The sequence below is a fragment of the Camarhynchus parvulus genome, unplaced genomic scaffold, assembly GCF_901933205.1.
Source record: "Camarhynchus parvulus unplaced genomic scaffold, STF_HiC, whole genome shotgun sequence".
NCBI classification, from domain to species: domain Eukaryota; kingdom Metazoa; phylum Chordata; class Aves; order Passeriformes; family Thraupidae; genus Camarhynchus; species Camarhynchus parvulus.
This window is the reverse complement of record NW_022148140.1, coordinates 17691-42000: the sequence shown is the minus strand read 5'-3', so window position 1 is coordinate 42000 and position 24310 is coordinate 17691. Positions and strand designations below refer to the sequence as shown.

At 52.8% G+C, this 24310-nt stretch overlaps 1 protein-coding gene across 1 annotated transcript in view; it reads right to left on the bottom strand.

Annotated features, from left to right (window-relative positions):
* Nucleotides 1–3: 3 nt before the first annotated feature.
* Nucleotides 4–24310, bottom strand: part of LOC115916106 (tenascin-X-like) — a gene marked incomplete at both ends in the record, with an annotated part of 41164 nt that continues 16857 nt past the window's right edge. Inside the window, 15 exon segments of the mRNA XM_030969804.1 lie at nucleotides 4–59; nucleotides 3241–3402; nucleotides 5578–5674; nucleotides 6634–6797; nucleotides 8710–8884; nucleotides 10418–10542; nucleotides 13535–13838; nucleotides 14794–15080; nucleotides 16055–16165; nucleotides 16168–16347; nucleotides 17170–17470; nucleotides 19504–19835; nucleotides 21237–21524; nucleotides 21984–22301; nucleotides 23428–23736. Of these exon segments, the coding sequence (XP_030825664.1) occupies nucleotides 4–59; nucleotides 3241–3402; nucleotides 5578–5674; nucleotides 6634–6797; nucleotides 8710–8884; nucleotides 10418–10542; nucleotides 13535–13838; nucleotides 14794–15080; nucleotides 16055–16165; nucleotides 16168–16347; nucleotides 17170–17470; nucleotides 19504–19835; nucleotides 21237–21524; nucleotides 21984–22301; nucleotides 23428–23736 (3209 nt within the window).

Below are 24310 nucleotides of genomic sequence, written 5' to 3'. Positions count from 1 at the left end.
GCGCGGGTCGCGGTCCCGCGTGGAGAACGGGCTGCCCGAGTGGTACGAGAGGGCGTCCCCTGCGAGGGACGGGCAGGGCGCGGGTCAGTGGGGCTGGGGAGCGCGGAATGCGCCGGGAACCGCCCAGAAATGGGCCGGGAACCGCCCAGAAATGCGCCGGGAACCGCCCAAAAGCAATCGCCCAGAAATGCGCCGGAACCGTGAATCAACCCAAAATGAGACGCGCGGAATCGCCCAAAATGTGCCGGGAATCGCCAAAAAACGAGCCGGGAATCTCCCCAAAATGAGCGGGAATCGCCCAAAATGAGCGGGAACCGCCCAGAAATGTGCGGGAACCGCCCAGAAATGGGCGGCCAAATGTGCGGGATCGCCAAAACGCCGGGAATCGCCCAAAATGGGCGGGAACCGCCCAGAAATGAGCCGGGAATCGCCCAAAAATGAGCCGGGAATCGCCCAGAAATGCGCCGGGAACCGCCCAGAAATGTGCCGGGAATCGCCCAGAAACGAGCCGGGAATCGCCCAAAAATGTGCCGGGAATCGCCCAAAAACGAGCCGGGAATCTCCCAGAAATGTGCCGGGAATCGCCCAAAAGGCCGGAATCCAAAGGCCGGGATCGCCCAAAACGAGCCGGAATCGCCCAAAATGTGCCGGGAAGCCAAAATGAGCCCAAAAATGTGCCGGAATAAAAATGTGCCCAAAAACGAGCCGGGAGTACCAGATGTGCGGGAATCGCAGGAATGGATGAGAAATCCAAAATGTGCCGGAATCGCCCAAAAATGAGCCGGGAATCGCCCAAAAATGTGCCGGGAATAGCCCAGAAATGTGCCGGGAATAACCCAGAAATGTGCCGGAATAGCCCAAAAATGTGCGGGAATCACCAAAATGTGCGGGAATCGCAACGCCCAAAATTCACGGGGAATCGCCCAGAAATGAGCCGGGAATCGTCCAAAAATGTACGGGAATAACCCAGAAATGTGCCGGGAATCAACCAGAAATGTGCCGGGAATAACCCAGAAATGTGCTGGGAATCCCAAAATGCACCGGGGACCGCAAAAATGCGCCGGGAATCACCCAAAAATGACGGAACTGGGAAAGAAAGCCGGGAACCCCCAAAATCGCATGGACCCCAAAAATGTGCCAGGAATCACCCAAAAATGCACCGGGGACCCCAAAAATGCATCAGGAATCACCCAAAACTCACCACGGACCCCAAAACTCACCGGGAACCCCAAAAATGCACCAGGAATCACCCAAAACTCACCAGGACCCCCAATACCCCCCAAACCCGCACCAAAGATTCCCAAAACAACCCCAAAAACACAACAAAGATCCCCAAAACACCCCAAGGACCCCCAAACCACCCCAAAATACCCCAAAACACCCCAAAACCCACCAGGAACCCCAATACCCCCCAAACCCGCACCAAAGATTCCCAAAACAACCCCAAAGACCCCAAAACCCACCCAGCCCAAACCCCAAACGGGATCCTAAATCCCCCCAGGGCCCCCAAAACCCTCCAGGACCCCCAGAATCCCCTCAGGACCCCCAAAACACCCCAAGGGACCCCAAAATCCCCCCGGGACCCCAAAATCGCCCCCCAGGACCCCCAGAATCCTCCCGGGACCCCAAAACCCACCAGGAACCCCAACACCTTTAATAACCCACCAAAGATTCCCAAAGGACCCCAAAACACCCCAAGGACCCCAAAACCCACCCGGGACCCCCAAAACTCCCCCAGGACCCCCAAAACGCATCAGAGATTCCCAAAACGCCCCAAAGGACCCCAAAACCCACCAGGGACCCCAAAACCCACCAAAAACACATCAGAGATTCCCAAAACACCCCAATAACCCCAAACTCCCGGGACCCCAAACTCCCCTCAGGACCCCCAAAATTCCCCCGGTTCCTCCGTTTCCCCCAGCCCCCCAAAACACCCCAAGGACCCCAAAACCCACCAGAAACCCCAATAACCCCCAAAATGCACCAAAGATTCCCAAAACACCCCCAAGGAACCCCAAAACCCACCCAGCCAACACCCCCAAGGATCCCGAAACCCCCCAGAAACCCCAAAACCCACCCGGGACCCCCCAAAACTCCCCCAGGACCCCCAAAACACCTCAAGGGACCCCAAAACCCACCTGGGATCTCCAAAACCCCCCAGAAACCCCAAAACACCCCAAAAACGCATCAGAGATTCCCAAAACGCCCCAAGGACCCCAAAATCCCCCCGGGACCCCAAAACCCACCAGGGACCTCCAATACCCCCCAAAAACGCATCAAAGATTCCCAAAACACCCCAAGGGACCCCAAAATCCCGGGACCCCAAAACCCACCCGAAACCCCAATAACCCCAAAATCTCGCGACCCCAAAATCTCCCCAGGACCCCAAACGGGATCCAAATCCCCTCAGGACCCCCAAAATTCCCCGGGTTCCCCCATTTCCCCCGGCCCCCCAAAACACCCCAAGGACCCCAAAACATCCCAAAGACCCCGAAACCCCCAAAAACGCACCAAAGATTCCCAAAACACCCCCAAGGAACCCCAAAACCCACCCAGCCAACACCCCCAAGGATCCCGAAACCCCCCAGAAACCCCAAACCCACCCGGGACCCCCCAAAACTCTCCAGGCACCCCCAAAACACCCCAAGGACCCCAAAACCCACCTGGGATCTCCAAAACCCCCCAGAAACCCCAAAACACCCCAAGGACCCCAAAATCCCGGGACCCCAAAACCCACCCGAAACCCCAATGACCCCAAACTCCCGGGACCCCAAACTCCCCCAGGACCCCCAAAATCCCCCGGGACCCCAAAATCCACCAGGGACCCCAAAATCCCCCCGGTTCCCCCGTTTCCCCCGGCTCCCCAAAACACCCCAAGGACCCCAAAACCCACCAGGAACCACCAAAACCCACCAGAAACCCCAATAACCACCAAAATGCACCAAAGATTCCCAAAACACCCCAATAACCCCAAAATCCCGGGACCCCAAACTCCCCCAGGACCCCCAAAATCCCCCCAGGACCCCAAAACTCACCCGAAACCCCAATAACCCCAAACTCCCGGGACCCCAAAATCCTCCCGGGTTCCCCCATTTCCCCCGGCCCCCCAAAACACCCCAAGGACCCCAAAACATCCCAAAGACCCCGAAACCCCCAAAAACGCACCAAAGATTCCCAGAACACCCCCAAGGAACCCCAAAACGCCCCCCAGAAACCCCAAAACGCCCCCGCGTTCCTCACCGGCCGTGCCGCGGAACGCCCCCACGCGCAGCCGGTACCGCTCCGCAGCGCCGCCCACGGCGAAGTCGCGGTACTGCGCGAACGCGGCCTCGGCGCCGCTGCGCAGGTCCACGCGCAGCTCGGCGGGGCGCGCGGCCGTGAGCGCGTGCAGCGCCTCGTTCCCTGCGCCCCGAGAGCGTCAGGGACGCCCCGACATCCGGGGGGAACCCCCGGCTTCCCCCAACTCGCCGCGCCCCCGAGTCCCTGCAGCCCCTTGGGGGCACCGTGCCCTGCGCCCCGAGAGCGTCAGGGACCCCCCAAACATCCCCCCGAGCTCCCCCGAGGCCCCGCGGAGTTTGCTGTGGTTTTCCCCAAAGTTTTCATAAATTTTTCATAAATTTTCCGTGTTTTTTCCCAAATTTTTCATAAAATTTTCCATGTTTTTTTCCCAAAATTTTCATAAATTTTTCCCAAATTTTTCCGTGGTTTTTCCCAAATGTTTCCATGTTTTTTTCCTAAATTTTTCCTAAATTTTTCATAAATTTTTCCGTGTTTTTTCCCAAATTTTTCATAAATTTTCCCATGTATTTTCACAAATTTTCCACAAATTTTTCCCAAATTTTTCATAAATTTTCCCAAATTTTTCTGTGTTTTTTCCCAAATTTTTCTCAAATTTTTCTGTGTTTTTTCCCAAATTTTTCTGTGTTTTTCTCAATTTTTTCCTTGTTTTTTTCACAATTTTAAAATAATTTTTCCGTGTTTTTTCCCAATTTTTTCATTAATTTTTCATAAATTTTTTTCAAAATTTTTCGCAAATTTTCCCCGTTTTCTCCCAAAATTTTCATAAAATTTTCCCAAGTTTTTCCGTGTTTTTTCCCAAAATTTTCCCAAATTTTTTCGTGTTTTTTCCCCAGATTTTTCATAAATTTTCCCAAATTTTTCCGTGTTTTTTCCCAAAATTTCCCCAAAATTTTCCCAAATTTTTGCCAAATTTTTTCGTGTTTCTTCCCAAATTTTTCATACATTTTTCGCAAATTTTTCTGTGTTTTTCCCCAAATTTTTCTGTGTTTTTTCCCAATTTTTTTATAAATTTTCCCGAAGTTTTCTGTGGTTTTCCCCAAAATTTTCATAAATTTCCCCATGTTTTTTCACAAATTTTTCATAAAATTTTCCCAAATTTTTCATAATTTTTTCCCAAATTTTTCATAAATTTTCCCAAATTTTTCCGTGTTTTTTCCCCAAAATTTCCCAAATTTTTCCCCAAATTTTCGCCAAATTTTTCCTTTTTTTTTTTCCCTAATTTTTCATAAATTTTCCACAAATTTTTCTGTGTTTTTCCCAAAATTTTCATTAAAATTTCCCAAAATTTTCATAAATTTTTCATAAATTTTACCGTGGTTTTCCCCAAATTTTCCCCAAATTTTTCTGTGGTTTTTCCCAAAACTTTTCATAAATTTTCCCACTTTTTTTCATAAATTTTCCACAAATTTTTCCCAAATTTTTCATGAATTTTTCCAAATTTTTCTCTGTCTTTCCCAAATTTTTCATAAATTTTTCCCAAATTTTTAATAAATTTTTCATAAAATTTTCATAAATTTTTCATAAATTTTTCCATGTTTTTTTCCCAATTTTTCCCAAATTTGTCCCAAATTTTTCCGTGTTTTTTTCCAAATTTCCCCTAATTTTTCATAAATATTTCCCAAATTTTTCCATGTTTTTTCTCAAATTTTTCTGTTTTTCCCAAATTTTTCATAAAATTTTCCCAAATTTTTCATAAATTTTCGCAAATTTTTCATAATTTTTTCACAAATTTTTCTGTGTTTTTTCCCAAATTTCCGCTAATTTTTCATAAATCTTTCCCAATTTTTTCCATGTTTTTCCCCAAATTTTTCATGAATTTTTCCAAATTTTTCTATGTTTTCCCAAATTTTTCATAAATTTTCCCCAAATTTTTCATAAATTTTTCCGTGGTTCTATCCCCAAATTTTTCCATGTTTTTTTCCCAAATATTTCATAAATTTTTCCGTGTTTTCTCCTAAATTTTTCCGTGTTTTCTCCTAAATTTTCCCCAAATTTTTCTCAAAATTTTCCGTGGTTTTCCCCAAATTTTTTCGTGGTTTTTTCCCAAATTTTTCCCAAATGTTTCCCAAATTTTTCCCAAGTGTTTCCAGTTTTTTCCTTAAATTTTCCCCATTTTTCCCCAAATTTTTCCCTGATTTTTCCGTGTTTTTTCCGTGTTTTTCTCCCAAATTTTTCCGTGTTTTTTCCGTGTTTTTTCCCAAATTTTTCCCGAATGTTTCCGGTTTTTTTCCCAGATTTTCCCCAATTCCCGGTGTTTTTCCCCGGTTTGTCGCTCACCGAGCCAGAACTCGCCGCTGACGTTGCCGAAGCCGCGCGCGTACGCATCCCAGCCCCGCCAGAAATCGGTGCCGCCGTCCTGGCGCCGCTGGAACACCTGGCAGGGGCGAGCGAGGGGCGCCCCCAAAACCCCTGAGCCCCCCAAAAACCCCAAAACCCCCGGAGCCCCCAAAAACCCCCCTGAGCCCCCCAAAAACCCTCGGAGCCCCCAAAAACCCCAAAACCCCGGAGCCCCCAAAAATCCCCAAAACCCCCCCCAAAAACCCCCTGAGCCCCCCCCAAAAACCCTCGGAGCCCCCAAAAATCCCCAAAAAACCCCGGAGCCCCCAAAACCCCTGAGCCCCCAAAAACCCCAAAACCCTCGGAGCCCCCAAAACCCCCAAAAACCCCTGACACCCCCAGACCCCAAAACCCCCTGAGCCCCCAAAAACCTCTGAGCCTCCAAAAACCCCAAAAACCCCAAAAACCCCAAAAACCCCTGAGCCCCCCAAAAACCCCCAAACCCCCTGAGCCCCCAAACCCCCAAAACCCCTGACACCCCCAGACCCCATTTCAATCCCATAAAGCTCCCAGTGCCCCCAGTGTCCCCCAGCCCCCTCTGCTCCTCCTGCAGGACCCCCAAATCCGCTCTTTGTCCCCCCAGAGCGACATAGACCCCCCAGAACCCCCTCCCAGTGCTCCCAGTCCCCCCCAATTCCCCCCCAGTCCCCCCAGTCCCTCCCAGTCCCCCCCAGTCCCCCCAGCCCCCCCAGTATCCCCATTTCCCCCCTAGCCCCCCCAGTCCCACCAGCCCCAGTGCTCCCAGTGCTCCCAGTCCCTCCCAGTCCCCCCCAGTTCCCCCAGTCCCTCCCAGTCCATCCCAGTTCCCCCCAGTCCATCCCAGTCCCTCCCAGTCCATCCCAGTCCCTCTCAGTCCATCCCAGTCCATCCCAGTCCCCCCCAGTTCCCCCAGTCCCTCCCAGTCCATCCCAGTCCCTCCCAGTCCATCCCAGTCCATCCCAGTCCCCCCCAGTCCCTCCCAGTCCCCCCCAGTCCCCCCAGTTCCCCCAGTCGCACCAGCCAGCCGCCCCCGGCCGTGTCCATGTCGCAGAAGACGCGCAGGGGCCGGGCCGGGTCCCCGCTGAGGAAGATGAGGGCGGCGCGGGAGGGGCCGGGCGCGTTCCGCTGCTCCTCGGCGCAGTCCCGGGGGTGCGGGTGAGCCAGGGGGGCTGCGGGGCAACGGGGCCGCAAAAACTGCTCCCAAATTTCTCACTAATTTTCCCCAAATTTTCCCCAATTTCTCCATATTTTTCCCGAGTTTTTTCCCAAATTTTTCTATATTTTCCCCAAAATTTTCCCAAATTTTTCTGTATTTTTCCCAAATTTTTTGCGAATTTTTTCCCAAATTCTTCCCATTTTTTCCGTGTATTTTCCCAAACTTTTTCCCAAATTTTTCTCAAATTTTTCCCAAATTTTTCATAAATTTTTCCCAAATTTTTCTGTTTTTTCCCCAATATTTCCCAAATTTTCCCGTGTTTTTTCCCAAATTTTCCCGAGTTTTTTCCCAATTTTTCCATGTTTTTCCCCCAAATTTTTCTGTCCTTTTCCCAAATTTTTCCATATTTTTCCCAAAATTTCCCCATATTTTTCTGTGTTTTTTCCCAATTTTTTTGCTAATTTTTTCCCAAATTTTTCCCAAGTTTTTCCGTGTATTTTCCCAAATTTTTTGTTTTTTCCCATTTTTTTCTGTGTTTTTTCCCAAATTTTTCCCGATTTTTTCCCGAATTTTTCACAAATTTTCCCCAAATTTTTCAGTGTATTTTCCCAAATTCTTCCCATTTTTTCTGTGTATTTTCCCAAACTTTTTCCCAAATTTTTCTGTGTTTTTGTCAAATTTTTCCAAAATTTTTCATAAATTTTTCCCAAATTTTTCTGTGTTTTTTCCCCAATTTTTCCCCAATTTTTCCCAAAATTTTCCCAAATTTTCCGTGTTTTTTCCCAAATATTTCTCAAATTTTTCCAAAATTTTTCATAAATTTTTCCCAAATTTTTCTGTGTATTTTCCCAAAATTTTCCCAATTTTTCCAGTGTTTTTTCCCAAAGTTTCCCCAAATTTTTCATAAATTTTTCCCAAATTTTCCCATGCTTTTTCCCCAATTTTTTCATAAATTTTTACCAAAATTTTCCCATTTTTTCCCAAATTTTTCCGTGTTTTTTCCCAAATTTTTCATAAATTTTTTATAAATTTTTCCGTGTTTTTCCCAAATTTTTCCCAAAATTTTCTGGTTTTTTCCCAAATATTTCCCAATTTTTCCCGTGGTTTTTTCCAAATTTTTCCACGTTGTTTTCCCAAATTTTTCCGTGTTTTTACCCAAATTTTGCCCAAATTTTTCATACATTTTCCCCAATTTTTTCCCAATTCTTCCCCCAATTTTTCATTGTTTCTTCCCCAATTTTTCCCAAATTTTTCCGTGTTTTTTCAGTGTTTTTTCCCAAATTTTTCTAAATTTTTCTGGTTTTTCCCAAAATTTTCTCAATTTTTTCCATTTTTTCCCATATTTTTCCCAATTTTTTCCCAAATTTTTCCTTGTTCCATGTCTGGTTGTGTACCCCCTCCCAGCCCCCTAAAGGACACCAAAACACCCCAAAAACCCCAAAACACCCCCAAACCCCAAATGTCTGGTTGTGCACCCCCGAACCCCACACAACCCGTTCTTCCAACAGGACTCCGATATTTGGGGTCCCCCCACCCTGACCCAACCCCTCCCCACCCCATGGACACACCCAACCCCACAAAATCCCCACAAAATCCCCCAAAATCCCCCAAAATCCCATCCCTCCCTCTAAAGGGTCACAGATCCCCCACCAACAACCCCGACCCCATAAAATCCCCCAAAATCCCCCAAAATTCCATCCCTCCCTCCACGGGGTCACAACTTCCCCCACCAACAATCCCGACCCCATAAAATCCCCCCAAATCCCCCAAAATCCCATTCCTCTCTTAAAGGGTCACAACTTCCCCCACCAGCAACCCCGACCCCACAAAATCCCCCCAAATCCCCCCAAAATCCCCCAAAATTCCATCACTCCCTCCAAAGGGACACGGCTTCCCAAACCAACAATCCCGACCCCCCAAAATCCCCAAAATCCCCCAAAATCCCGGGGCGCCCCCACGGCGCCCCCACGACTCACGCGTCTCAAAGGCGGCCTCGAGGGGGGCCTCGGTTTCGGGGTGTCCCCCCCGGCCCCACAAGCGCACCCCGTAACGCGCCGCGGGCTCCAGGCCCCACAGCTCGTGGGACCTGGCCTCGGGGGGCAGCCACAGGCTCTGGGGGGACACTGGGGGTTATCGGGGTGTCCCGGGGAGTTATGGGGTCCCCCAGGGTGGTATTGGGGTGCCCAGAGGGTATTGGGGTCCCCCGGAGGTGTTTTGGGGTGCCACAATGCAAGGAAGGTAATGGGACACCCTGAGGTGTTATTGGGGTCCCCCAGGGCGGGTATTGGGGTGCCCAGAGGGTATTGGGGTGCCCAAAGGGATTATTGGGGTCCCCCGGAGGTGTTTTGGGGTGCCATTACCCAACAGGGGTACCCCAACTCTTATTGGGGTCCCCAGGAGTGTTATTGGGACACTTGGAGGGTTATGGGGTGTCCCGGGGGGTTATGGGGTGCCCCAGGGGGTTATGGGGTGCCCAGGGGGGTATTGGGGTCCCCAAAGGGATTACTGGGGTCCCCCGGAGGTGTTTTGGGGTGCCATCACCGACAGAGGGTAATGGGACACCCTGAGGTGTTATTGGGGTCCCCAGGAGTGTTATTGGGACACTTGGAGGGTTATGGGGTGTCCCGGGGGGTTATGGGGTGCCCCAGGGGGGTATGGGGTGCTCAAAGGCGTTATTGGGGTGCCCCGGGGGGTTATGGGGTCCCCAGGGGGGTATTGGGGTGCCCAGGGGAAATTGGGGTGCCCAAAAGGACTATTGGGGTCCCCTGAAGGTGTTTTGGGGTGCCATTACCCAAGGAAGGTAATGGGACACCCAGAGGTGTTTGGGGTTTTGGGGATCCTTTTTGGGGCCGTTCTGGGGTGTTTGGGGGTTTTGGGGCTGTTCTGGGGTGTTTGGGGGTTTTGGGGCCGTTCTGGGGTGTTTGGGGTTTTGGGGATCCTTTTTGGGGCCGTTCTGGGTTGTTTGGGGTTTTGGGGCCGTTCTGGGGTGTTTGGGGTTTTTGGGGCCGTTCTGGCGTGTTTGGGGTTTTGGGGCCGTTCTGGGGTGTTTGGGGTTTTGGGGATCCTTTTTGGGGCCGTTCTGGGTTGTTTGGGGATTTTGGGGCCGTTCTGGGTTGTTTGGGGTTTTGGGATCGTTTTTGGGGCTGTTCTGGAGTGTTTGGGGGTTTTGGGGCCATTCTGGGTTGTTTGGGGTTTTTGGGGCCGTTCTGGGGTGTTTGGGGTTTTGGGGATCCTTTTAGGGGCCGTTCTGGGTGTGGTTTGGGGACCTTTTGGGGCCGTTCTGGGTTGTTTTGGGGTTTTGGGGCGTTCCGTGTTGTTTTGGGGCCGTTCTGGGGTGTTTGGTTTTGGGGTTTTGGGGCCGTTCTGGGGTGTTTGGGGTTTTGGGGGTTGGTTTTTGGGGCCGTTCTGGGGTGTTTGGGGTTTTGGGGCCTTCTGGGGTGGGGTTTTTGGGGTGGGGTTTTGGGGTCTTTTGGGGCCGTTCTGGGTTTGGTGGGTTGTGTTTCTGGGGGGCTGGGGTTCTGGGGTGTTTGGGGTTTTGGGGGTCCTTTTGGGGGGTTCCTTTTTGGGGCCGTTCTGGGGTGTTTGGGGTTTTTGGGGCCGTTCTGGGGTGTTTGGGGTTTTGGGGATCCTTTTTGGGGCCGTTACCTTTTGGGGTCCCCCTTTGGGGCCGTACTCCAGCTCGTAGCCATCAATGGGGTCGTTTTTGGGGTCCCAGTGCAGGCGGGCGCTGTGGGGCCACACCGAGCCCACCCAGAGGCTCCCCGGGATGCCTGGGCAGGGGCACAAGGGTGGCACCTGAGAGACCCCAAAACCTCCCGCTGACACCCCAAAAACCACTGCTGCTACCCCAAATACCCCCAACGGCTACCCCCCAAATCCACTGACACCCCAAAAACCACTGCTGCCACCCCAAATACCCCCCAAATCCACTGACACCCCAAAATCTGCCACTGACACCCCAAAAACCACTGTTACCACCCCAAATACCCCCCAGATCCACTGACGCCCCAAAATCTGCCACTGATACCCCAAAAACCACTGCTGCCACCCCAAATACCCCCCCAATCCGCTGATACCCCAAAATCTGCCGCTGATACCCCAAAAATCACTGCTGCCACCCCAAATACCCCCAATCCACTGACACCCCAAAATCTGCCGCTGATACCCCAAAAACCACTGCTGCCACCCCAAATACCCCCCAAATCCACTGACACCCCAAAACCTGCCACTGACACCCCAAAAACCACTGTTACCACCCCAAATACCCCCCCAAATCCACTGACACCCCAAAAACCACTGCTGCCACCCCAAATACCCCCCCAATCCGCTGATACCCCAAAACCTCCCACTGACACCCCAAAAACCATTGCTGCCACCCCAAATACCCCCCAAATCCACTGACGCCCCAAAACCTGCCACTGACACCCCAAAAACCACTGTTGACACCCCAACCTGCCACACCAAACCCTCCCATGGACCCCCCAGCCCTGCCCCCACTGGACCCAATGGAGACCCCCCAGTTTTTCCCAGTTCTCCCCAGTTCCCCCCAGTCCCCCCAGTTCCCCCAGTTTCCCCCCAGTTTTTCCCAGTTCCCCCCAGTTCCCCCCAGTTCCCCCCTGTTCACCCCAGTTCACCCCAGTTTCCCCCCAGTTCCCCCAGTTTCCCCCTAGTTTCCCCCCAGTTTCCCCCCAGTTTCCCCCAGTTTCCCCAGTTCCCCCAGTTTCTCCCCAGTTCTCCCCAGTTCCCCCAGTTCCCCCCAGTTCCCCCAGTTTTTCCCACTTCCCCCCAGTTCCCCCCAGTTTCCCCCCAGTTCCCCCCAGTCACGCTCCGGCCTCAGTTTCCCCCAATGCTGCCAGAGCTGCTTCCTTCAGTTCCCAGTTCCCCCCAGTTCACCCCAAATTCTCCCCAGTCCCAGTTTACCCCAGTCTTTGCCACTCCTCAGCTCCACCCCAGTTCACCCCAGCTCCACCCCAGTTCACGCCAGTTCCCCCCAGTTCACCCCAAATCCTCCCCAGTGCCCAGTTTCCCCCAGTGTTTTCCAATCCTCATCTCCACCCCAGATCCAGTTCACCCCAGTTCACCCCAATTCACCCCAGTTCACCCCAGTTTCCTACAGATTCTCCCCAGGCCCAATTTCTCCCAATCTTTGCCACTCCTCAGCCCCAGTTCCCCCCAGTTCACCCCAGTTCACCCCAAATTCCCCTCAGTCCCAGTTTCCCCCACTCTTTGCCACTCCTCAGCTCCACCCCAGCCCCAGCTCCACCCCAGTTCACCCCAGTCCACCCCAGTTCACCCCAGTTCCCCCAGTTCCCCCCAGTTCCCCCAGTCCACCCCAGTTCACCCCAGCTCCCCCCAATTCACCCCAAATTCCCCCCAGTCCCACTTTACCCCAGTCTTTGCCAGTGCCCAGCCCCAGTTCACCCCAGTTCAGACCAGTTCCCCCAGTCCCTTCAGTCCCCAGTTCCCCCTGAGATCTCCCCAGCTCCCAGTTCCCCCCAGTTCTCCCAGTTACCCGCAGTCCCAGCTGCTCCCAATCCCCCTCCAGTCCCAGCTCCCCCTGAATTCTCCCCAGTCCCAGTTTCCCCCAGTACTCCCAGTCCCCAGTCCCCCCATTCCCAGTTCCCCTCAATCTCCAGTCCCCCCCATTCCCAGTTCCCCCCAATCTCCCTCATCCCAGTTCCCCCAGTGCCTCACAATCCCCTCCCAGTTCGCCCCAGTCTCCTGTTTCCCCCAGTTGCCCCCAGTTGCCCCCAGTCTCCTGTTTCCCCCAGCTCCCCACACCCCAAAGTTGTCCCAAATTGTGCCCAGTTCACCCCAGTTGACCCCAAATTCCTCCCCAGTCCCAGCTTCCCCCACTCTTTGCCACTCCTCAGCTCCACCCCAGCCCCAGTTCACCCCAGTTCACCCCAGTTCACCCCAGTTCCCCGTTCACCCCAGTTCCCCCAGTTCCCCCCGGCTGCCCCAGTTCTAACCAGTCCCCCCAGTTCCTCAGCCCCCAGCCGCTCAGAGTGCCTCCAGGTGTTGCACCCCCCCCCAAGCTCCATTCCCCTCCAATCCCTGGTTGCCCCCAGTTCCCATTTCCCCCCAAATTCCAACATTTGGGAATTCCCAATTCCGCCCCAAATTCTCAACTTTGGGAATTTCCAATTCTCTCCCAGTTCCCATTTTCCCCCAAATTCCCAAATTTGGGAACTCCCAATCCCTCCAAATCCCAATTTCAGGAATTCCCAATTTCCCAGTTCCCTTCCCCATTCCCAAATTTGGGGAATTCCCAACTTCCCAAATCTCCCAAATTTGGGAACTCCCAATTCCCTCCCAGTTCCCATTTTCCCCCAAATTCCCAAATTTGGGAATTCCCAATTCCCTCCCAAATTCCCGAATTCCCAACTTTGGGAATTCCCAATTCCCTCCCAGTTCCCACTTTCCCCCAAATTCCCAAATTCCCAACTTTGGGAATTCCCAATTCCCTCCCAAATTCCCAAATTCCCAACTTTGGGAATTCCCAATTCCCTCCCAGTTCCCCTTTCCCCCCAAATTCCCGAATTCCCGACTTTGGGAATTCCCAATTCCCTCCCAGTTCCCACCTTCCCCCAAATTCCCGAATTCCCCAGTCCTCAGTGCCCCCCGGGGCCCCCAGTCCCCCTCATTTCTCTGGCCCCATTCCCCAGTTCCCCCCAGCTCCCCCTGGGCCCCACTCCCAGCACTGTCCCCGCTCCAGCTCCATTCCTGAGGGGTTCCGGGGGAGCCCCTGCAGCCCCTCACCAGTGACGGCCTCGGTGGAGACGTGGTCAGTCCTGATCCCACCCCGCAGCCCGTAGAGGTGGAAGCGGTAGCGGCGGGACGGGGACAGCCCTGGCACTGTCACCGAGCGGGACCCGCCATCGATGGGCAGGGCCTGGGGCTGGCCCTGGGCATCCCGGTACTGCAGCGTGAAGGAGTCAAAGGAGCCCTCGGGGACGCTCCAGTGCAGCTGCACAGAGCTGGGGGCTGACACTGGAGACCCTCAGGTCTTCCAGCACTGCCCGTGCCAGGGGGGTGTCGGTTGATGGGGACACAACTGGGGGATCTGTAGGTTGGGGGTCCTCGGGCTGGAGCTCTGCTGAAGGCATGGGTAGCTCATCCAAGTTGGCTGCAGGTGCAATGAAGAGGAGATGGTGATGGATGTCCATGTGTCCATCCAAAAGTGCATTCATCATCCACAAAATGAGCCGTCATTCATCATCCATCCATCCATTCGTCCCCCTCCATCCATCATCCATCCATCCATCCATCCATCCATCCATCCATCCATCCATCCATCCATCCATCCATGATCCATCCATCCATCCATCCATCCATCCATCCATCCATCCATCCATCCATTCGTCCGTCCATCCATCCATCCATCATCCATCCATCCATCCATCCATCCATCCATCCATCCATCCATCCATCCATCCATCCATCCATCCATCCATCCATCCATTCCTCCATCTATTCATCCATCCATCTCACCCAACATCCAACCCAATGCCCTAATCCTGCAATCATCTCTCCAACTCTTTCTCTCTACATCCACCCAGGCTTTCACCTCTTCCACCACCCATTTCCCATGGACAATCTTCCGACCTTCAGGACACCCAACCACCCACCAGGAATGCACCATCCATTTCTACTTCCCAATTTATCCAACCACTCATCCATCTCTTGACCTTCTTCCATCAACCTGGGAAGAAATCCACTCACAATCCAAAATCCATTCAACCATTCAGTTCTTCAATGATCAAGGATGGATCATGATCATGATGGAAGATGATGATAATGATGGTGATGACGATGGATGATAGATAAAGTGGGTGATGACAGTGATGGTGGATGATGGCAGGCGCTGGTCAATGGGTTGGTAGAAGGGTTGATGATTGATTGGCTTGTGCTGGGGTCTGTGGGTCATAGATGGCAGGTAGAGATGAGATGGCCATGATCCCTGAATCCATTCATACTGTGATCCATCCGGTCCTCTGACCTTCTCCTGTACCTGTCACAGCCTCGGTGGACACATGGTCAATCTTCTTCCTGCCCCTCAGCCCGTAGAGGTGGAAGCGGTAGCGGCGGGACGGGGACAGCCCTGGCACTGTCACCGAGCGGGACCCGCCATCGATGGGCAGGGCCTGGGGCTGGCCCTGGGCATCCCGGTACTGCAGCGTGAAGGAGTCAAAGGAGCCCTCGGGGACGCTCCACTGCAGCTGCACAGAGCTGGGGCTGACACTGGAGACCCTCAGGTCTCCCAGCACGGCCCGTGCCAGGGGGGTGTCGGTTGATGGGGACACAACTGGGGGATCTGTAGGTTGGGGGTCCTCAGGCTGGAGCTCCGCTGAAGGCATGGGTAGCTCATCCAAGTTGGCTGCAGGTGCAATGAAGAGGAGATGGTGATGGATGTCCATGTGTCCATCCAAAAGTGCATTCATCATCCACAAAATGAGCCGTCATTCATCATCCATCCATCCATTCGTCCGTCCCTCCATCCATCCATCCATCCACCCATCCATCCCTCCATCCATCCATGATCCATCCATCCATCCATCCATCCATCCATCCATCCATCCATGATCCATCCATCCATCCATCCATCCATCCATCCATCCATCCATCCATCCCTCCATCCATCCATCCATCCATCCATGATCCATCCATCCATCCATCCATCCATCCATCCATCCATCCATATCCATCCATGATCCATCCATCCATCCATCCATCCATCCATCCATCCATCCATTAGTCCGTCCATCCATCCATCCATCCATCCATCCATCCATCCATCCATCCATCCATCCATCCATCCATTAGTCCGTCCATCCATCCATCCATCCATCCATCCATCCATCCATCCATCCATCCATCCATCCATCCATCCTCCATCCATCCATCCATCCATCCATCCATGATCCATCCATCCATCCATCCATCCCTCCATCCATCCATCCATCCATCCATGATCCATCCATCCATCCATCCATCCATCCATGATCCATCCATGATCCATCCATCCATCCATCCACCCATCCATCCATGATCCATCCATCCATCCATCCATCCACTGATCAACCAACGAACCAATTCAGAGCCCTCCATCCATGATCCATCCATCAACTGATCCATCTTCCATCCACTCACTCCTGTACCTCTCTTTATCCTTCATTCACCAACATGTCCCTCCATCCCTTGCTCCCTCCATCTCTCCCTCCATCTATCATCCTTCATCCCTTCATTCACTCACCCTCACCGCTTTAACCTTCCCCTCACCTGTGACAGCGTCGGTGGACACACGGTCAATCCTTTTGCCTCCCCTCAGCCCGTAGAGGTGGAAGCGGTAGCGGCGGGACGGGGACAGCCCTGGCACTGTCACGGGAGGGACCCGCCATCGATGGGCAGGGCCTGGGGCTGGCCCTGGGCATCCCGGTACTGCAGCGTGAAGGAGTCAAAGGAGCCCTCGGGGACGCTCCAGTGCAGCTGCACAGAGCTGGGGCTGACACTCGAGACCCTCAGCTCTCCTAGTGCTGCCCGTGCCGTGGGGGCTGCAGATGGAGGGGCTTCGGCTTGGGGATGTGCAGTTTCCTGATCCTCATCTGGGGGGCCCCCAGCTGGGGTGTCCATTGAGGGTGGGGGCAGATCCTGTGGGTCAGCTACAGCAACGACAGAAAGGGGACAATGATGGGTGTAGGCATTGGTATGTCCATCCATCCTCCACCCAACTAAACATCATGCACCATTTCCTCCCAGTCTCTTCTCACCATTCCCTCCTCTCCCTTCACTGAGCATTTACCCCAGCCCCGTTCAATCAATCACTGACTCTTCCATGGACTCACTGATGAGCATCTGCCATCATCCACCATCTTCATCATTGTCATCACAACATCATCCATCATCTTGATTCGTACAATACACCGCCATCCATCCGTCCATCCATCCATCCATCCATCCATCCATCCATCCATCCATCCATCCATCCAAACAGCATCAGTCCCTCCATCACACCACCCTCCCATGGTCCCAGCCATGTCTCCATCTCCAACTTGCCTCCTGTTTCCCCGCCCAATTCCACCCATTGCTCCTTCCCCTCCACATTACCGTCCACCACCGAGCAGTCACAAGTCCCAAAAACATCCGCTTAATGATTGATGCTAAATCCTGCCCGCCTACAGACAAACAACCCCCATCATCCATCACCCATGCACTCAGCCCTCCATCCACCCTTCCACTACCCATTTCTGCAGCCATCCAATGATGTTCGTGTCCATCCTTCTACTCACGGGTTTATCCAACCCTCCAGGCATCCATCCATAATCCACCTTCTTCTGCATCTTTCCATTAATCTCTCCATCTCCCCAGTCCTTCCACCCTCTGACCTTCCCCCTCACCTGTGACAACATCGGTGGAGACGCGGGCAATCCTCCTCCTGTCCCGCAGCCCGTAGAGGTGGAAGCGGTAGCGGTGGGACGGGGACAGCCCTGGCACTGTCACCGAGCGGGACCCGCCATCGATGGGCAGGGCCTGGGGCTGGCCCTGGGCATCCCGGTACTGCAGCGTGAAGGAGTCAAAGGAGCCCTCGGGGACGCTCCAGTGCAGCTGCACAGAGCTGGGGCTGACACTGGAGACCCTCAACTTCCCCAGCACCACCTGTCCCTGGTTGGACTCAGTTTGGGGCTGCTCAGTTTGGGGCTGCTCAGGGTTGTGGTCTTCAGGTTGGGGCTCCTGTGAGGGTAGGGGAAGCTGCTCTGGAACTGCTGTGTCTGTGATGGAGAAGGAATGATGATAGGAGTGAGAATCGACATGTTCATTGAACCATCCATCCATCCATCCATCCATCCATCCATCCATCCATCCATCATCCATCCATCCATCCATCCATCCATCCATCCATCCATCCATCCATCCATCCATCCATCCATCCACCCAAACATCCATCCATCCATCCATCCATCCATCCATCCATCCATCCATCCATCCATCCATCCATCCATCCATGCATCATCCATCCATCATCCATCCATCCATCCATCCATCCATCCATCCATCCATCCATCCATCCATCCACCCAAACATCCATCCATCCATCCATCCATCCTTTCATCTCCTGGACCTTTCATTCCAGTGTCCATCATCCACCATCCCTCAACCCAACCACGTGGCTTTCAATCCGACAACTGATTCTTTATATTCTTCCTCCATTGAATCATTCAAGAATCAAACCATTGACTGGATCTGTGCAACTGCCTGCCCCAACACCCATCATCATCATCATCATCCATCCATCCATCCATCCATCCATCATCAAACCATTGACTGGATCTGTGAAACCGCCTGCCCCAACACCCATCATCATCATCATCATCATCATCCTCATCCATCCATCGTCCATTATTCTTCCATCCTTCACCCATCCTTTTTTCTTCAGTCAGTCCTAAAGTCCGTCCCTCCATCCCCCTTAACTGCCCTCACCTCTCAACCCTCACCCCAACCCCCCTGCCCTCACCCAGGGCACAAACCAGCCACAGGCTCACCCACACGTGCCCCACCTGGCCACCTGTGCCTTCATCATCGATCCACCCAAACCAGCCAGGAGCCCGCCATCCACTGACCCACCACCATCCTCTTCCTCATCCAACGTGCCATCACTCCCACCCTGAGCTGTTCCCAGTTCCCAGTGCTGGGATGCAGCATGGGCGGAGTTTTGGGAGGAGGAGAGATGGATGTTAGATGATGGAAGGATGATGTACGGTGATGACGGAGGGTGACAGATTCACTGTGTCATGAGAAGGGTCAGCGGCTGATTGGATGGTGCCGGTGTCAGTGTTTACTCCGCTGGGAATGGTGGAAAGGTGCAATGGGTGCAGCCATGCGGGGAAACGTGGGGAAGCACGGATGGAGCTGGAATGGAGGGAGGATCAAAGTGGGATGGAGAGAGGGTGTGTGGATGGCGGGAATGAGGAGAACGGGGAAGGAAGGATTCCAGGAAGGAAGGAAGGATTCCAGGAGGGATTCCAGGAAGGAAGGAAGGATTCCAGGAAGGAAGGAAGGATTCCAGGAAGAATTCCAGGAAGGAAGGATTCCAGGAAAGAAGGAAGGATTCCAGGAAGGAAGGAAGGATTCCAGGAGGGATTCCAGGAAGGATTCCAGGAAGGATTCCAGGAAGGAAGGAAGGAAGGAAGGAAGGAAGGAAGGAAATGAATCCAAATATGTACCAGAAGGAGATGGTTGCTGTGGGTGATGGTTGAACACTTTAAAGGGTGATGAATGGATGGACAGAGGAATGTTTGGGTAGAAAAAATGGATGGATGGATGGATGGATGGATGGATGGATGGATGGATGGATGGATGGATGATAGATGGATGGATGGATGGATGGATGGATGGATGGATGGATGGATGGATGGATGGATGGATGGATGAATGGATGGATGGATGGATCCCAGTGGTCCCAAAAACATCTGTTCAGCCATTGATCCTTCCACCTACCTATTGACCAACAACCCACCATCATCTATAACCCATCATCCATCATCAACCATCATCCCCCATCCATCCATGGATCCACCCATCCCTCTACTCTCCATCCTTCTGGCCTCCACATTCCCACCCCCATCTCAAGCCCCAGAAGCACTTCCCAGACCCCCCAAGCTTGAAGGACCATGTGAGACCTTTGATGCACCACGGGTGCAGATGGGGCCTGAGCCCCCCTCACCTGTCACGACATCGGTGGACACATGGTCAATCCTTTTCCCACCCCTCAGCCCGTAGAGGTGGAAGCGGTAGCGGCGGGACGGGGACAGCCCTGGCACTGTCACCGAGCGGGACCCGCCATCGATGGGCAGGGCCTGGGGCTGGCCCTGGGCATCCCGGTACTGCAGCGTGAAGGAGTCAAAGGAGCCCTCGGGGACGCTCCAGTGCAGCTGCACAGAGTCAGGTCTGACACTGGAGACTCTCAGGTCTTCCAGCACTGCCCGTGCTGGGAGTGCCTCAGATGAGATGGCCTCAGTTTCAGGGTCCTCTGAGGTCAGGGGCAGCTCCTCTGTCTTGGCTGGAGCTGTGATGGAGAGAAGGCACTGATGGGCCTGGGCATGTGCTTGTCCATCAACAAGTACCGTCCATCCCCCCAACCACCCAGTCATCTATCATCCATCCATCCATCCATCCATCCATCCATCCATCCATCCATCCATCCATCCATCCATCCATCCACTGTCCATCCATTGTCGTTCCATTGTCCATGCACCATCCATTGTTCACCCATCTTCCATCATCCATTCATCATCACAATCATCATCATCAACTCAATCATCCATCCATCCATCCATCCATCCATCCATCCATCCATCCATCCACCTCCATCCCCTTCATCCCCGTCCCATTACTTCGTTCCCATTGCATCTTTTTTTCCTCACATCCCCATCAATCTATCTGTTCTTCAACCCAATAACTGCCCAACTAACCCTCTCCTCCCTCCATCCACCATTCCTCCATCCATCCATCCATCCATCCATCCATCCATCCTCCATCATCCATCCATCCATCCATATCCATCCATCCATCCATCCATCCATCCATCCATCCCTCCATCCATCCATCCATCCATCCATCCATCATCCATCCATCATCCATCCATCCATCATCCATCCATCCACCATCCATCCATCCATCCATCCATCCATCCATCCATCCAACCATCCATCCACTGTCCATCCATCCATCCATTGTCCATCCATCCATCCATCCATCCATCCATCCATCCATCCATCATCATCCATCATCATCATCCATCCACCCATCCATCCATTGTCCATCCTTCCATCCATCCATCCATCCATCCATCCATCCATCCACTGTCCATCCATCCATCCATCCATCCATCCATCCATCCATCCATCCCCATCCATCCATCCACCCATCCATCCATTGTCCATCCTTCCATCCATCCATCCATCCATCCATCCATCCATCCATCCATCCATCCATCCATCCATTCATCCATCCATCCACTGTCCATCCATTGCCATTCCATTGTCCGTGCACCATCCATTGTTCATCCATCTTCCATCACCCATAATCATCATCCATTCATCATCACAATCATCATCATCAACACAATCATTCATCCATCCATCCATCCCTCTACCTTGCTAACACTCCCACACACCCTCCACTACCAAGCTGGTAAACTGGGGAGGAGTGGAGCCACCTAGGAATGGAGGGATCGGTGTTTGGTGATGGACAGATAACGGATCTATCCAATTAAATCGTGATGATGATGAAGGATGATGCTGAGTGCTGGCTAACAGGCCAGTGGAAGGGTCAAGGGTTGATTGGATGATGCTGGTGTCAGTGGGTACTGAATGGCAGGTAGGGATGGGATTGGTGTGGGATCCTTTGATCTCCACATCCTTACAGCCACCTCTCCAACCCTTTCACTTACTGACCTCCCCCTCACCTGTGACAGTATCGGTGGACACATGGTCAATCTTTTTGCTGCCCCTCAGCCCGTAGAGGTGGAAGCGGTAGCGGTGGGAGGGGGACAGCCCTGGCACTGTCACCGAGCGGGACCCGCCATCGATGGGCAGGGCCTGGGGCTGGCCCTGGGCATCCCGGTACTGCAATGTGAAGGAGTCAAAGGAGCCCTCGGGGACACTCCAGTGCAGCTGCACAGAGCTGGGGCTGACACTCGACACCCTCAGGTCTTCCAGCGCTGCCCGTGCTGGGAGTGCCTCAGATGCCGGGGACTCAGTTTTGGGCTTCTCCTCTCGGGGCTCCTCTGAGGGCAAGGGGTCTTCATTGCCTGCATTGAAGAGAAGATGTAATGGGCATGGGCATCCATGTGTCCCTCTAAATGTCCGTCCCACCACTCACCAACCAATCCATCCATTCACTCATGTGTCTATCTATTGGATCATCCATCCATCCATCCATCCATCCATCCATCCATCCATCCATCCATCCATCCATCCATCCATCCATCCATCCATCCATCCATCCATCCATCCATCCATCCATCCCTCCATCCATCCATCCACCCATCCATCCATCCATCCATCCATTCCTCTATTGCCTCACTCCTCCACCACTCCATCCCTTCCTCCAATAACCCATCCCTCCATCCCTTCATCCACCCATCTCTCCATATATCCATTATTCTTCATCCATACATCCACGCCCCCTTCCTCCTCATCTTCCCCTGTACCTGTCACAGCCTCGGTGGACACATGGTCAATCTTCTTCCTGCCCCGCAGCCCGTAGAGGTGGAAGCGGTACCGGCGGGACGGGGACAGCCCTGGCACTGTCACCGAGCGGGACCCGCCATCGATGGGCAGGGCCTGGGGCTGGCCCTGGGCATCCCGGTACTGCAATGTGAAGGAGTCAAAGGAGCCCTCGGGGACGCTCCAGTGCAGCTGCACAGAGCTGGGGGTGACACTGGAGACCCTCAGCTCCCCCAGCACTGCCCGTGCCAGGGGGACGTCTGTTTCGGGGTGCTCAGGTTGGTTGTCCTCAGATGGTGGGGCTTCAGTCTGGGTCTCCTCTGAGGGGGAGTGTGGCTCCCTGGCTCGCCTGTGGCTGCTGTGCAGAGGGGACAGTGGTGGGTGTGGCTGTCCATGTGTTCATCCATATGTCCATCCAACATCTACCCAACCATACCCCCACCCATTATCCATCACTGCCATCCATCATCTGTCTTCTGTTCTTCAAGATACGTATCTCGATAGCAGGAACCCTCCATCCACCCATCCATCCATCATCCCTCCATCCATCCATCCATCCATCCATCCATCCATCCATCCATCCATCCATCCATCCATCCATCCATCCATCCCACCTTCCCAACCACCCATCAACCCATCCACCTACTTCCTTCAATTTGGACAGGAACCCACCCAACATCCAGGCCGGAATCTCTAAAACCATTCAGTTGTTCATCCTTCATGGATAGAACATCATGATGATGATGATGGTGATGATGACGGACGGTGATAATGGATATTACCAAGGGTCATGCATAGTTGATAGTTGATGATGATGATGATGAATCATGATGATGATGATGCATAATGATGATGGATGACGATGATGATGACGGATGGTGATAATGGATATTACCGAGGGTCATGCATAGTTGATAGTTGATGATGATGATGATGAGTCATGATGATGATGATGGTGATGATGACGGACGGTGATAATGGATATTACCGAGGGTCATGCATAGTTGATAGTTGATGATGATGATGATGAATGATGATGATGATGGTGATGATGATGGATGGTGATAATGGATATTACCGAGGGTCATGCATAGTTGATAGTTGATGATGATGATGATGATGGTGATGATGACGGACAGTGATAATGGATATTACTGATGGTCATGCATAGTTGATAGTTGATGATGATGATGAATCATGATGATGGATGACGATGATGATGATGGATGATGGAGGGTGTTTTTCAGCAGGTCAGTGGAAGGGTTGATGATTGACTGGATGATACCAGACTGGAAAAGTGCTTGATGAGGGATGGGGATGGGATGGGATGGGAATGGAAACCCTTGATTCATCCGTCCTGTGATGTCTCTACCTCTCGATCCCTCCATCTATCTCTCATCCCATCTTTCCTCTGACTTTCCCTCTCACCTGTCCTGATGTCAATGGAAATGTGGTCAATCCTTTTGCCTCTGTGCATCCCATAGAGGTGGAAGCGGTACCGGTGGGACGGGGACAGCTCTGGCACTGTCACCGAGAGGGACCCGCCATCGATGGGCAGGGCCTGGGGCTGGCCCTGGGCATCCCGGTACTGCAGCGTGAAGGAGTCAAAGGAGCCCTCGGGGACGCTCCAGTGCAGCCCCACAGACTCAGGTGTGATACTGGACACCTTCAGGTCTCCCAGCACTGCCTGTGCTGAGGGGGCCTCAGTTTGGGAGTGCTCAGGTTGGTGGTCCTGAGCTGTGGGGGCCACAGTTGTGGAGGCCTCATTTGTGGGGTCCATTGAGGGTGGGGGCAGATCCTCTGGGTCAGCTACAGCAACAACAGAAAGGGGACAATGATGGGTGTAGGCATTGGTATGTCCATCCATCCTCCACCCAACTAAACATCATGCACCATTTCCTCCCAGTCTCTTCTCACCATTCCCTCCTCACCCTTCACTGAGCATTTACCCCAGCCCCGTTCAATCAATCACTGACTCTTCCATGGACTCACTGATGAGCATCTGCCATCATCCACCATCTTCATCATTGTCATCATCAACATCATCCATATCCACCATCTGTCATCTCCATCATCATCCATCATCCACCATCCATCCATCATCCATCCATCTACCCATCCATCCATCCACCTTCCGTCCATCCTTCCATCCATCCAACCATCCATCTGTCCATCCATCCAACCATCCATCTGTCCATCCATCCATCCATCCATCCATCCATCCATCCATCCATCCATCCATCCATCCATCCATCCATCCATCCAAACATCAGTCCCTCCATCACACACCCCTCCCACAGCTGCAGCCATC